This window comes from Penicillium expansum, assembly GCF_000769745.1.
Source record: "Penicillium expansum strain MD-8 chromosome Unknown contig86, whole genome shotgun sequence".
Taxonomy (NCBI): Eukaryota; Fungi; Ascomycota; class Eurotiomycetes; order Eurotiales; family Aspergillaceae; genus Penicillium; species Penicillium expansum.
In genome coordinates, this window is record NW_015971535.1 from 7,498 (window position 1) to 22,794 (window position 15,297).

Here is a 15,297-nt window from a genome sequence, read left to right on the forward strand (position 1 = left end):
GTTTATAAAGCTAGATATAATTATAGTATTTTATAAGATTTAGATTAAACCTAAAGAAAAATAGAAAACTATATTTTAAATAAGATATAGGTTATTTAAATAGCTTATAACCCTATTTAGCCTTATAAGAGTACCTATAACCTTTTAATAGTATATTAATTAAATACTTTATAAGTACCTTAATAACTTTATTTTTATATATATAGATAATATTATTATCTACTTAAATAGATTAGTTAAAGACTATTACTAAAAGATAACTAAAGTCTTATAGAAGTTATAAGAGATAGACTTATAATATAATATTAATAAATTAGAATTTAAAAAGAAAATAGTTAAGTATTTAAGGTTTATTATCTATATAGGTATAAATATCTATATAGACTTAATAAAGGTTAAAATAATATATATATAAGAACTACTAAAAATAGCTAAAGATATATAAAGCTTCTTAAGATTTATAAACTTCTATTAGACTTTTATCTTATATTTTATAGACTTAGTAGTCCTATTAATATAGCTAATATATAAAAGAATAAACTTCTATTAGGATATAGCTTATTATAAAGCCTTTATAGATTTAAAAGAATATTTTATTAATATACCTATCTTAATATACTTTAAAAAAAGATATAAAACTATAATAAAAACTAATACCTTTAGATAAGCTACTAAAGGTATATTATTATAAGTATAAGATAATAGAATATTATACCTATATATATACCTTTCTTAAAAGCTATTACTAATAGAAGTAAACTATAAAATATATAATAAAGAGCTCTTTATAATTATATATAGTCTAAAAGAGTAGTATTTAAAACTAAAAATAGTTTTTAAGTTTAAAATTATTACTAATTATAAGAATCTATAATACTTTAAGAAAGTATAAGATCTAAGTAAATACTAGATATAATAGGTAGATATATTAATAGAATTTAATTTTAAGATCTAATATTAGCTTAAGAAGCTAGTTATATACCTAAATACTCTTTTATAAAAAGAATAAGATCTCTTATAAGATAGGAGTAATAAATAAATAATAAATTAATTCTAGTATATCTTCGAAAAAATTAAGATAAAAACTAGATAGTTATAAATAGATATAAAAGCCCCTATAAGCTTTAAGATATCTATTAATATATTTAAGGATAAAGAGCTATAATTACTTTAAGTTAAAGATTAGAAGATAGATATAAGTTATTAGGTAATCTTATAGGCTCTATAAAAAAAGGAATATAGACTCTTAGATAGAATCTAAGTTAAAATAAGTCTTATAGAATACTATCTTAATATATAGGGTCTCTTTTATTTCTAAGACTAAATATAGATCTTAAATAGTAAGCTTTTATAGATATATATTATCTAAAATATATATAATTTATATATTATAAGGTATCTAAGATATAATACTATATATATAATCCTCTTATAATACTTCTTTTAACTAAGAGTAGCTAAGGATATATAATAGTTCTTATAGAACTATATAATTTATAAATAAAGTATAATATAATATAATACTAAGTATAGATTATTAAAGCTATTATTAGTTCTATAATAGATCTAAATAGAAATTTCTATTAATTTTATTATAAATCTCTTTATAAATAGCCCCTAAAAAGCTATAAACTACCTTATTATTATAGATTAGCTTATAAAAAATATTATTCTTATTACTATAGACTCTATTATAAATAATACTATAGCCTAAATATTTATAGATTACTTTTATATATATTATAAGCTCCTACTTATAATTATAAGTGATTATAGCTTTTAATTTATAAGTAATTTCTAAAAAGAAATATATAAAAGACTAAAAATCTAATAATAACTATTAATAGCCTTTTACCCTTAAATAAATAATATAATAGAATAAGTAAATTAGGAGATAGAATAGATCTTATAAGCCTTTATAGCTTATTTATAAGAAGATTAATCCTATCTCCTTTTAATTATAACTATTATAATTAATAATTAAGAGGTATTATTAACTAGTTTAGTACTATTCTTCTTTATATATAGATATTATATTAACCTAATTAGATTAAAAAATAATAAAAACCTTTAAGGTTATAAAAGTAGTCCTAAATAAGTAGATATAGACTTTATAGAATACCTTTATAAAATTTTTAATTAGATATAAGTAATAATAGCTACTACCTAGAATAAATAGTAAGAATAAGTAAACTATATATACTAAGCTATACTAGTCTATTATATAAGAGATAAAGTATAGTTATACCTATAAAATATTATATCCTTATAGCTATTAAAGAAACTAGACTAGTTATATAAAAGGTATACTATTATTAATATTCTATCCTTATATATAATAGAGCTAAGTATCCTATATAGGATTTACCCTATCTTTTATATAGACTTAATATAACCTATAATATTAGATCTCTTCCTTTTTTAGGTTATAGATAATACCTAACCTCTGCTAATTATTATTAATAATAAATTAAAATAGGAAATTAAAGAGATCCTAACTATATATATATAAAGGATTAGGAGAAGTTATTAATAGGAAGTATTAGTAAAATAGGCTAGCTTTATAGAATAAATATAATAAAGGTTAGATAAATTAGAGGATTACGCTATATTAGATATATTTAAGGAATATTATAGGAGTATACGAACAAATAATAGCCCCTAAGGAATATACCTCTACGTATATATAGGTACCCTCTATATATAAACGGATACCGCTAGGAAGAGGGGGGTATTATAATAGGCTAGTACCTAGTTAATATCACATACGCGTACGTGACCTTCCTCGTATCCCCTTTTATTTACATTCGACCCTACCAGCTCCCACTTCTCTCCTTAAGCTTTTAGATAACTATAAACGGCTTAGTTAGTTTGAATTAAGACTGGCTACATCCCTTCACAATAGTTATATTAAAAGTATAATAATAAAATATAACCTTATTACTATTAAGAATATAGGATTACTACTAAGAATTAAACCTTTAGTCCCTTATAATAAAATAGTTATACTAAGTTAGATTTATAGTTTCTAGGCTAAAGTAGGATTTACTTAATATACTACTACTATTATAAGACTAGATATAATAAAAGTAATCTTTAAAGTAGCTAAATTCCTAATAAATCCTAGTCCTAAATATATTAATATTATAGATTATATTATCTAATACCTATATAAAACTAAGTTTTAGGTCTTTAAATATAGAATTAGAAACTATATAATATCTAAAATAGGACTTATAATTACTATAAAATCTATTAAATTTATAAGTAATACTTTATTTAGAGATAACTATAATAGAAAGAGTTTTAAAGATTACCTCTATAAACTATATAGAGGCCCTATAGACTAGAAGGTAATAAAATAGAAGACTATTACTATATCTATTATAGAAATAAAGCTTCTTATATTAGTAGAGATAGATAAGACTATCTAATAATAGTACTAAGTCTTTAAATCCTTAGGTTTTAAACCTAACTATCTACTCTCTATTATATATAATAATTAGTAAACTATTAATTTATTAATAAAGGAGGGAGTAGTAATATATATAAAGCTATAGTATATAGATATTAACTAATACTAGATAAAATAGGAGGTTAGTAAAGGTTAAGTCTATATTAATTAGGTTCTAACTACTAATATATTAGTAGATAGCTTTATAAAGAGCTTACTAAAGTAAAAATAATACCTATTTTAAGTCCTATTAGGTATAAGAGATATTAGTAAGCGGATTAGCTAGGAAAATAGAGGTTAATCCTATAAAACTATAGAGAAATAGAGGAATTAGATAAATTAAAGGATATAATTATCCTAAAACTAAGAGAAAAGGTAGTTCTTAAAGGCTATAAATACCTTTAAAAACTAGGGGGTATATTAAAAGCTATATTATAATATATAACTAGGAACCTAAGTATTTAATACCTCGGAAAATACATAGAACGCTATAATAGTGGGCCCTATATAAATTGCATATTAAGCTTAGTTAGTTATAACCTAGCAAATTGTCAAATAGGGGATTCTTATCATTTTAGTCAGTTAGAGTCATACATATCTGTCATTTTGACCATACATTGCTATACCGGTGATTTCCGTCACTAAAGTACTGGGAGCAAACAGTGACGGTCACGTGACCTTCCAACAGAAAGACAAGTTGCAGATATCGTTAGATATACATGATGGGCGTGCATTCCACGTGGTGTAAACACATGACGTAATCAAGTGCCCTTCCCCGCAGTTCTTATCATTTGAGCATCTCCGCTTGTTCGGTTATCTTAGCCAAGACCTTCCCGGATTCCCAACATTTACTCCTTTTGTGTCAACCTCGTTGATTGTCCCGAAATGATAACTGTACAAATATGCCGCCAAAACGTGAGCGCACAGTTCAAGGCTCATGTTGGCCCTGCAAACAACGCCGGGTGAAATGCGATCTAGGGAAGCCCTTGTGCCAGAGATGTGTCTCGTCTGGGGCAAAGTGTTGCTACGACAAGCTTTTGATCAGGTGGAAAAAGAATCCGCCAACAGCACAAAGCCTATCCATCTATAAATCCCCATTTATGAACATCAATGTGCACTCAAAAGACAGCGCCTTGGCCATTGGAGATCTTAAGGCCCTTGAATACTTTCAATTCGCAGTATGGCCTCTTTTTACCACTGCCGCTCATCCTTGCCCACCCCCCATACCTCTAGCTATGGAATTTGAACCGGTACTTCTGGCTGTGTGTGAATTGGCTGAGGCACATCGCATACTGCAGGACAAGGCTGTGAGTAGCACGGTGAGCGCACCGTTTGATAAAAGAATGAGCTGCCTGGCTTCAGTCCGGGAACAGCTTCGAGATAATAATTCCAATCACACATCACTTTCGCCTCTGTTGGTGGCAGTCTTTTTGCTCTACTTTCTGGACGGCTTTATTGAATGTGATCCCCAATCTGCATCGACGTCAAGTCACCACGTGGGCGTCCAAGCGATTGTTGATCATCTCGGAGGATTCACAGCTCTTATAAAAATGGGCCAAAAGGACATCACTATGCTACTATCAGAGTTTGCATCTACGGACCTAACAAAGGCTCTGCTGGATGATCGACCGCCTTGCTTCCCCGCTGAAATCTGGACACAGATAGAGCACGGGACAGTGTGGTGGGACCAAGAAACATACGACGGCACAACACTAGCATCGGTGTTTAGAATAATGGCAGATATGTGCTTATATCGCCATCAAATCAGAGGAGACCCGGAGACAATTTCAATGGAAGTTGTGCGAGATTTTGAGCGGTGTCTACAGCCGTCATTCCAGACTCTCAACTTCGACTACATCAAAAGCCCCAATACATATACTGTGCATGAATCGACACTTGAACCCAGGATGCAAGCGGATTCTTTCACGCGCGCTTTTCAACATAGTGCTCTCGTCTACCTCTACCGAGCAATCTGTGGCCTTCCACCAAGACATTCTATGGTACAGCAGCATGTTCAGTCTTGTGTGGAGTGCATCAGAAACATCTCGCCTCTTTCTAAGGCTCATAACTGTATAATATTTCCATTGTACATCATGGGTGCCCACACATTCCTGCAAGATCAGCAAGCATTTGTCTTGGAGAGACTTGATTCTATATACAAATATCTACGCTTTAACTCTGTGCTATTAGTTCGTACAGCGTTAGAGGAATTATGGAAGTCACCGCGGCATAATGGGGATTGGTGGGATATGTTTAGATCTCTAGGTGAACATGTGCTTGTGATTTAGCTGGGACTGTTATTATTACGAATATCATGTATTAATGACATTTTTCAAGGTTGCCTGCCTTCTAGGCTTATGGTTTACTTGGACACGGGGCTTGTCCGAAACGCCAATAAAGGCTTAGTTCGAATGACCTCGGATCCTAACTACCTTCCTAGCCTGGAGCCTTGGATATGCGGGGGTGAGATTATCCAGAATAGCTCTGCCTATATTTGACGCGAGTGATAAAGCCCTGCTGCCACGACCCATTTGACTATCATCGCTGTGCATATTCTTTGACATTTTCACCACACAGAATGAATATATCATCTGAACAGTCTCCTTTCGATGGCGAGTTTGATGCTCTTGTAAAAGAGCAATTGGAAAAATGGAAAGTCCCCGGCTTGAGTATCGCGATTATTCATGGCCCAAGTACCTACACTAAGGTAACTTCATAAAATTTCTTGATGTATCGAATACTCACAGAGTACAGGCATATGGAAAGGCAGAACTGCCAAACGAAAGCACAGATCGACAACCCCGGGAGATGACAACCGATGCATTGTTCTCAACATGTAGCACTACCAAAGCTTTCACCAGTGCTGCGACATCCATATTAATCCAGGATAGTAAGGCCACCGAGTCCCCGATTGACTGGGACACGCCAGTGGCTTCCCTAATTCCAGAAGACTTTATTCTGGAGAACGAGTATGCGACCAATAACATTACACTTGAAGATGCGCTATCGCATCGGTCAGGTATGCCAGAGCACAACTGGACCCTTGCTCTATTCTCAAAGCAGGACGCAACGCCGGGCTCCGCAGTCCGCGCGATGCGCTACATGCCCCTCGCGACGCCTCCACGCACTAAATACCACTACAGCAATTACATGTACATAGCTGTGTCTCAAGCGTTGGAGCAGCACACTGGTGAAGCCCTCGGAGCTTTTATGAAGAAACGCATCTGGGACCCGCTCGGTATGAGCGAAACGTTCTTCTCGCCAAGCGAAGCAAAAGTAAATCCAGCAACAGCCGCAAGGCTTGTACAAGCATACGACTGGGTTCCTACAAAGGAAGGCGGACATTTTATGCCAAAGTCAGAGAATGACTGGCTAGCAAACAGCGGTGCTGGTGCAATCGTCAGTAACGTTCTCGACTACTCCCATTGGGTGCGAGAGTTGATTGAACGAACCGGGCCATTAAAAGGACACGACAGCTTAACAGATCCGCGGACGATATATTTCCAGAACGATGACTTGAATTTGCCGGCTCCGTACCATGCGTATGCCCTCGGATGGGTCGTGGATAACTATCGCGGCCAGCATTTGTATAGCCATGGCGGTGGCTGGCCTGGATACGCGAACTGGGTGGGCTTCGTCCCCGAGAAAAAATTTGGATTTGTGGTTATGGGCAATTCTTTCTCGGCTCGATATGCTGCATTTAGATTGGTCACTTATCTTTTGGATAGGCGGCTTGGTTTATCGGATGATCCTAAATATGAGGAGCAGATTGCTGCTTGTATTGCGAGACAAACTGAAACATGGGAGTCGCATCTTAAAAATGAAGACATAACGGACTCGAAGAAACGGTTATTCTCTTCTTTACCTGATCCCCCGATTCCATGTGCGTTGCATATGTCTGGATATACTGGAACATACAGACACCCCACGGGTGCGGCTTTGACTGTCAAGATAATCAATGATGGACTTATAGCTGACCTGCAGGATCGAGTCATTCCGTGTGAATTGCGTCTTGTTCATGCAAGCGGTGAATTTTTCGTGGGTAGCATCCAGAGTGGAGGCCTCAGCTTAGTGCTGCCCTTCCCAGTGGAATTCTACATTGCTGCTACAGGTCTGGCTCAAAGAGTTGGACTTCTCTTAGAGCCTGCGATGAAGGGAGAAAAGCTCTGGTTTGATCGTTGTGGTTCATAGAGTTATATGTTGCTGTGCAAGAGACATAAGGAGAACGAAAAGGGATCTGATACATAATACAAATCTTAATCCTTGCGCAGCGTTGCCATTTCTCGCTACTGATGCATTGAAGATGGTAATTTGAATCAACCATAGGACTAGTACTCTGATCTCCAAATTACCAACTCGTCAACCCCTTCACCCGATCAAACCCACCCCTCAACTGTGACTCTGGGTGCACAACCTTCCCCTGCAGAACAGTGTACTTAACAATGCCCTCGCAATGCTCAGGTCGTACACGCGCAAGCCAAATCATCTGCTGATCCTTCTTGCGATAAATCAAAACATTCGCAGAGAACTTGTGTCCGCCGACATGCGACACGAAGAAGATCCCCACCCCGCCAGCCCGGGAGTCATCTGCATCTCGGTCTAGTCCTAGCGGACGGAGATGTCGCTCCAGCTCGCGCTTAATGAGTGGTGCTGTAATACCACAGCGCGCGTCTCGGCGTCCGTGTGAGCACAGTAGTATCACGTAGTCAAGTTCACAGGATCGAGCGCTCATCCCATTTGCGGGAGAAATGGTACTGTTTCCATTTCGATGGTCGGTGGGGTGGTCGATGTATCTGGATATCAGGTCTGGAACATCTGTTTGTGTGACAGAGTCAACGAATGTGAATGATGGTAGAATCAGCACTGTGGTGGCTTCTTTGGTATTTCCGTCTGTGATTGGTTCTTCTGGAGGAGTGAGATTTGATGCCAAGACGGTAATGCGCTGCGTCAAGTATTAGCTGAGGTAGGCTAGATGTGAGTTTGAGAGCTTACACCATGGTCTGATTTTGCCTCGTCCAACGCTTCCATTAAGCTTCCTTTCATATTTTCGACATGCTTTTCCTTCCAGTCGGATTGTCCCGTCGCCACAAGAACGTGGGCGTGAAATTCTTTAATTTCACCATAAAGAGGTTTTGAGGTCTCGACTTTTACTTTTGATGGAAATTTTACGGTGCAGTCGGCGCAGTCCTCTAAACATTCGGGGCCGTCCACCTTGGGATCCACTTTGGGGAAGAGGTAGGCGTTGGTGCCTGTGCGGCCCAAAGAAAGCAAGGAACGCAACATGGTTGAAGGGGTGATAATGTGTGAAGGCCAAGTTGAAAGGTGAAAGCTGAGTCTAGGAGGTGTTTCTCAAATTGAAGGTTACCTGGAGACCTGGAGATAGATATAGAGAAAGACTCCAGTATCTCCGAGCTATGCCCCGAGCCGAGTCGGGTCAAAAAGCCCGAATCCCGAGCTCCCAGGGTTATCTCCAGACTAGGATCTTTAATGTTAAGTGGATATCATTCATTCCAGACCCCATTTTATCTTGCGGCTAGTTTTTTTAGCCTAACTCTGTGGTAACTGGCAGCCACTTAGCGTCCATGTATTTGACCTACACCTACATTTTACACCACGTTACATAAAGCATTTAAAAAGAGAACCAAAAAGACTAACTAAAAATATTTCATAGGGCCACAAATGCGGCTGACTATTCTTGTACTCAACATACATCAGCCTCAACTTTAGCCATGTCTTCGCAAAATAGCCCACACTAAACACTCTGTGGCATTGCGAAACCAAAAATTATATAAACACCGTAACCTTTGCTTCTTATATATCGCATCAAAGTTTTTGTTTAGAGCGATGGGAGTGTGAAAACTTTCGGCTATCAAAGTAAGCTGGTGTGACGGACTTCGAGAGCCGATCAAATGTCGGCGTCGGTGTTTCTAGGCAAGGCTCACATAGTCCCATTCTGTGAGTGACAATCAGATGAAACAACCATCTGTGCGCGGAGTACTACATGGTTCCTCGCACGAATATTGCAAGAAAATCAAGGGAATCAGGTCTTATAAACGCGTACAACATATAGTGGCAGTGATCATGGCTATTCTCGTGATTCGGAACCTGACCAGCATCGGGATTATCCCGTATACTTACCCATTCCCGATGCTTGGATAATTACCGGTGGGTCTTGAAAGGTTTGTATATTGTAGCCCCTAAGGGTAAAGGCAGGAGGATATACCCCTGTCAATGCCAAGTATATAAGTGCTGGCGAACCTCTTGGCGCGGGTCTGGTGTGTTCGCGGAACGTTCGGGACATCGATTTTGTGGGTCTGGAAGAGTAGACTCCCAAGAGAATGTGAAGGATGTCCTAAAGAAACAGAAAAGGAAGAGAAATTCCCCATTCTTTCGTCATTCGAGCGAGGCATAGAGAAAAGAAAAAGGGAAAACAATTAAAAAAAGAAAAGAAAAGAAAACGCGACGTCGGTCAGACTTTCCGCATTTGGCGGTTCCACGGGCGCAGAGCGGGACCACGTAAGCCGAAGTTGGAGCCAATTCCCACGAGACTTTCCCAACATCTCGGACGTAAGATCTTTCCTAAGTATAAGCTCGTCTACAATACCGAGAACATGGATGTTCAAGTGAATGCCCAGCCCGATCGCGTGCGCAAGCGCCGCCGCCGCACAATGGCGTGCACGCAGTGTCGCACGCGCAAGTTACGATGCGATCGCGAGTATCCTAGTTGCAGTCGCTGTTTGAAGAGCAGAGCCCCGGGTAAATGCACATATGAAGATGGGTTCTTATGGCAGCAGCCTACCACAGTCACAAATACTGCATTTGCCTCCGACCGAGGGTCTATGGTATCTATGCCCCGAGATACCCCAGTCGACACGCCCCCGGATTCGGGGATACCGACGGGGTCAACTCGGACGGAAACTTTCCCACATAGTGAACCACCTCGCAGGGCTATGGCTGGCGGTCCCATGCATCACGAGTATCATGGTCTTACGGGCCATGCTCTTGCACCGCCATACAGAGGCCGGCCTCACGACAGAGAGCGAAAGGACAGTTTTTTGGAAACAGTTCTCGGTGCTCCTAAGGCTGCTGTTAATCAAGAACCTTATGTGAACATGGGTATTTTACATCGCCCTAAGCGCCCGGCGCCTGCGTCGGAGCAAGGTATGCAAGCAGCGTCGCAGGTCGACGAGGGGCACATTGAGGAAGAAGAGGACCCCTTGTCGCCTACGGATCAGCTTGACCTCGCTCCTCGCATGATGATGAGGGGCCGTGAAACTAAAACGCGGTTTAGTGGATCGGGCATATTTGCTAGTCTAGTAGCACAGGTCTGCTCCCCGCCCTTTAGATTCCTATTGCCAGCATTGGCAATCGAGAGATTGAAGCTGACACATCCTTAGTTTCCGGATATAAAACCATTTGCAGAGGAGATCAGGGTTTCTACCCCGATTTTCGCGCAACTTCAGCCGGACCTCAGAAGGGTTAAGGGTGGGCTATTCAAACTTATGGTGCTCACTCGACCCTTTCCCGACCCTACTACCGCTTCGCTAATTAACATGCTGCCCTCGCGTGCTGTGGTTGATGAGCTGGTTGGGTTGTATATCACTTATATCGAGTCCACTCACCGCATTCTCCATGTTCCATCCTTCTTACGAGAGCTTGACCAATTCTGGACCATGTTAGACAGCCCGGCCTCAATATCTGCTGCCTTTGCAGTTCAGCTACTGTTGGTCCTTGCCTGTGCATGGAACCTTGCAGACCTTCCTAGCCTGCAGTCAAAAAGTACGGGCGAACTCAAGTGCCAGTCTGCACTGGAGTGGACTCTGCACGCAGGAAAATGGATCGAAAATCTCCACACCAAGCGTCCCGAGATTACATCCCTACGACTCTCTATTCTATTGATTTTGGCGCATAACTCTCACGGAATGAGACGCAGCCAGGCTTGGCTTACAACAAGTACATTAGTCAAGCAAGCAATGATGGCAGGCTATCACCGCGACCCAAGCCGTTACACACGGATCTCTGTATTTAACAAAGAGATGCGACGGCGAATCTGGACAACTATTGTGGAACTGGACCTGCAAATTGCGCTTGACCGGGGAATGCCCCCGTCAGTACAAACCTTTGACTATGATGCGGCTCCGGGGCTCAACATTTTCGACCACGAGATCCACGAGAACAGCACTGAAGTTCCCGAAAGCCGGCCACTGAGTGAAGCTACCGACTCTTCGTTCCAGTCTATCCTGAGTCGCTCACTACCTCTCCGGCTTCAAGCATGTTCTCTCATGCACTCTCCACGGATCAGCTGTCGATATGAGGATATTCAGCGCCTGGACGCCGAGCTCACTCGGCATCTTTCTCAGATTCCTGCGTGGGTGACAGCTGACACCAACGATATCGTCACCCAACATAAAGTAATACTATGGAAAGGGTTGATTGAGACCAAACTTTGCCAGTCTCTATTGTCTGTTCACACCCCTTTCGCCATCGAAGCACGGCGAGAATCACTTTTTGTGCCCTCCGCGCGTACCCGCATGGATGCTGCAACCCGAATACTGTCAACCCAGCGCCGGTTACACGAGATTTCGCGAACGCTATCGCTATGTATGCTTGGTGAATGGAGCATCCAAGCCTACATTTCCATCTGCCAATTGCTACACAGACCCCAGTTCGACACCCGTAAGTATTTCCTGCGATTCAATACTTGACCATGAGATCCCAAACTCATACTGTGCAGCTTCTCCCTCCCATCCCATCTCATCAACCTTTATTCTCCACAATATACCCGGTATCCCCGAGTCGCTCCTATCGCTCGTAGAAACAACCTTGATCGCCTTCGAAGAGCGCTCCCTTTTGATGACCAAGGGAGCAAAGGACTACTCTTTTCTCTCAACGATTGTCGCACTAGTCAAATCCCGAATCTGGCCGGCACAGGCAACCATGTACAAGCAGCAGGCTGTCGAGCGGGTGCTATCATTTGCGCAAATTCTCTTCTCTCGGCACATGAACTGCGACCACCTCGGCGACAAGGGAATGGGGAATTTTAAAAACAACCAGCTGGCTGCATTTATGGCGGCTCCAACCATGGTTCCTGTTATGCAGCCCGAATTTGATCCCAATGGGATGCACCCGCCACCGCAACCCCACGCGATAGTAAGTTGCACGTTGTTCTTGGTCCTCGCTTCTTTTGTGCTAACTATGAGTTTTCAGCCACCTGCCGAGTTTGACCCGTTCTTGGAGATCTTCGATTGGGAGGATCTGACAAGCATGACGTTTCCCTGTTGAGCAGAGCAGTACGAGCAGGTTTTGACCCTTTATACGGACACCGTACGATATACATCTGATGTTTCTGCATTTGCTATGTCCAGCCCCTACCATTGTACATACTTGGCCTTGCTCACGGAATACACATAGTAAATGTCAAGAAACCTAGTTATCGCAATGCGGTGATTCACATCTTGTTGCGTAATCATGAATGTTATCAATCGGTCGGATCCACCATGAGATCATGATCGGAGATATCAGGATTGACGGCATGCAAGGGGTGCATATCAGAATAAAGAGAAAGGACAATGCCGCACTTAGCTCGGATTCTTATTTGCACCCTTACTCGTACTGCCGAATATGGGCCTAATTTTCTCTACCTTTGATAGTTGTGTGTTGCCATTTTTAGAGCGCCTTGCCTAATAGCGTGAAATAGCACTGGGTATAGATCGTCATTCTAGCTATGTGGGGACGATGTTCAATACCCAACCAGCCTCGCAGATCGAGGTCCAAGGCCGATGCTGGATATGCACAACCTTTGTACGTCATATCGCGGTGCCTTTGCAAGAATACTATCAAAACCAAGAGATTTGGGCAATATAAACAATGAAATAAACATATAGTCAGGTAAAGTCACTTTAATGAAAGCCAATCGGAGCGGACCCTGTGCCCTGAGACAAGGTTGTGGGTCTAGTACCTGACGGTACCTCCCACAAAGCATAAAATGGCCTTGGACATAGGTACCCTCAGGTACCGTTCCAAATATAGCAGCCTAAATCCCCCCTAAAACACTTGGCTTTGGAACTAACTTGAGGCTCGAAGACTGTGCTTCTGCTTCTTTTCTTTTCTTTTTTCTCCTTGCATATTTATACCATGTGTTTCCCCCTCGCTTGCTTCAATTCTCCTCTCTCCGCTTCTACCCCACCTACCCTCTTCCCCTTTTCACTGCCTTGACTACTCGAATATCCATCAATTGGAGAGAGGAGAATAGCCATGTGTATCACGATCTGATAACACCCAATCCTCCGGCCAGCCAGAACAATCCCCTCATATAATCTCTGCATCCGCAAATCACACATACTCCTATGTACATAACTACCCCAAGATGCATCACCTCCAACTCCTATCAATAATCCTCGCCATCGCAACCCCACTGGCGGGGTCCGTCCCAGCCCAACCCCAAGCCCGGGATCAAAACGCACCACAAGTATACAAAACAACAGACAATTTCCCACTCGCAAACCCAGGAAACATCGCAGCCCACGACCCAAACATCATCCTGCACGACGAGCACTACTACCTCTTCAAAGGCGGGATCAACATCCCAATCTTCAAGGCAGCCAACATATCCGGCCCATGGGAACAGCTCGGCACAGTTCTTGCTGGCGACAGCATAATCCCAAAAGACAACCGGTCACGACCATGGGCACCAACCACAATCGAAAAAAACGGCACATTCTACTGCTACTACACGCTGAGCACGAGAGGGTCCCGCAACAGCGCGATTGGCGTCGCAACGACTACAGCCCTAGATGGCAGCCCCTGGACCGACCACGGCGTTGTCATTAACACGGGCAAGGGCACTGGTTCTGGGGTGTGGCCGTATACGATCACTAACGCTATCGATGCGTCTTTCATCATTGACCAGGACTCTGGCCAGGCGTATCTCAATTACGGAAGCTTCTGGCAGGATATATGGCAGGTCCCGCTGGCGAATGATCTCCTTTCTGTCAAGGATGCGGGCAAGCCAGATGCGGTGCAGTTGACGTTTATCCCACATGCGGACTCTAAGCCCGAGGAAGGCTCGTGGATGAGCTTTCGAGAGGGGTACTATTATGCTTGGTTTAGTCATGGGAATTGTTGTAACTTCAAGGACGGGTTCCCCGCGCGTGGGAAGGAGTATAGTATTCGCGTCGGGAGGTCGAAGAGTGTGCGTGGTCCTTTTCAGGATAGGGAGGGGAAATCGTTGCTTGATGGTGGTGGCACGGTGGTTTATGGCTCTAATCATGGGGTTGTGTATGCACCTGGTGGCCTGGGTGTCTTGGCTGGGAAGAATACTTCCGTGCCGGATATTCTCTACTATCATTATTTGAATACGTCAATTGGGTTTAAGCATGGGGTGGGTCTTTGTTTTCGTCATTTTTGGAGTTAAAATTCGAACTGACTGTTCTCGCAGCAAGCTCGGCTCGGCTGGAGCTATTTGGACTATGAGGATGGGTGGCCGGTGCCTGCTGGAGGCCGAAATGCCACAATCAATGCTGCCTTCATTTATGGACCTCGAGTTCCTAGCTGGGGTTATCTAGTAGTCATTTTTGGTAGGAGAAGTTCCAATTTTCATGTGTCTTATGCTAATATCTGACCTTTAGGTTTATTGCTGTGCATATGGTCATAGCGTTGTTTCTGCCCTGTTTTCTTGCATTGATACCCTTATGCTCCTTTCTTCGTGTTTTTCAGTGGTTGTACACATATCATGGCGGTGGCTTTTGATCGGATCCCAACATTATGTCTATCATCTAGCGAGAATTTCATTCCGTTCAACATCATCAATGCATGTCATTGGCATATAAAGCCATAGCGCTAAA

General features: G+C 41.2%; 5 protein-coding genes across 5 annotated transcripts; 4 read left to right on the forward strand and 1 right to left on the reverse strand.

Annotated features, from left to right (window-relative positions):
- Nucleotides 1–4,356: 4,356 nt before the first annotated feature.
- Nucleotides 4,357–5,742, forward strand: PEX2_031160 (Zn(II)2Cys6 transcription factor; the record flags this gene model as incomplete). Its single annotated transcript, XM_016740391.1, has 1 exon — nucleotides 4,357–5,742. One exon carries the CDS (start codon nucleotides 4,357–4,359, stop codon nucleotides 5,740–5,742), a length of 1,386 nt encoding a protein of 461 aa, XP_016592772.1.
- Nucleotides 5,743–6,032: 290 nt separating this feature from the next.
- PEX2_031170 (Peptidase S12, Pab87-related, C-terminal) lies at nucleotides 6,033–7,645 on the forward strand (the record flags this gene model as incomplete). The annotated part of the gene is made up of 2 exons (XM_016740392.1): nucleotides 6,033–6,161; nucleotides 6,209–7,645. 2 exons carry the CDS (start codon nucleotides 6,033–6,035, stop codon nucleotides 7,643–7,645), a joined length of 1,566 nt encoding a protein of 521 aa, XP_016592773.1.
- Nucleotides 7,646–7,802: 157 nt separating this feature from the next.
- Nucleotides 7,803–8,737, reverse strand: PEX2_031180 (sucrase/ferredoxin-like domain-containing protein; the record flags this gene model as incomplete). Its single annotated transcript, XM_016740393.1, has 2 exons — nucleotides 7,803–8,396; nucleotides 8,447–8,737. 2 exons carry the CDS (start codon nucleotides 8,735–8,737, stop codon nucleotides 7,803–7,805), a joined length of 885 nt encoding a protein of 294 aa, XP_016592774.1.
- A 1,328-nt stretch (nucleotides 8,738–10,065) lies between these two features.
- On the forward strand, nucleotides 10,066–12,736 carry PEX2_031190 (putative C6 transcription factor; the record flags this gene model as incomplete). Its single annotated transcript, XM_016740394.1, has 4 exons — nucleotides 10,066–10,779; nucleotides 10,852–12,130; nucleotides 12,189–12,604; nucleotides 12,662–12,736. 4 exons carry the CDS (start codon nucleotides 10,066–10,068, stop codon nucleotides 12,734–12,736), a joined length of 2,484 nt encoding a protein of 827 aa, XP_016592775.1.
- A 1,084-nt stretch (nucleotides 12,737–13,820) lies between these two features.
- PEX2_031200 (uncharacterized protein) lies at nucleotides 13,821–15,074 on the forward strand (the record flags this gene model as incomplete). The annotated part of the gene is made up of 2 exons (XM_016740395.1): nucleotides 13,821–14,834; nucleotides 14,892–15,074. The coding sequence occupies 2 exons, from the start codon at nucleotides 13,821–13,823 to the stop codon at nucleotides 15,072–15,074; spliced, it is 1,197 nt and encodes a 398-aa protein (XP_016592776.1).
- Between the last annotated feature and the right edge of the window lie 223 nt (nucleotides 15,075–15,297).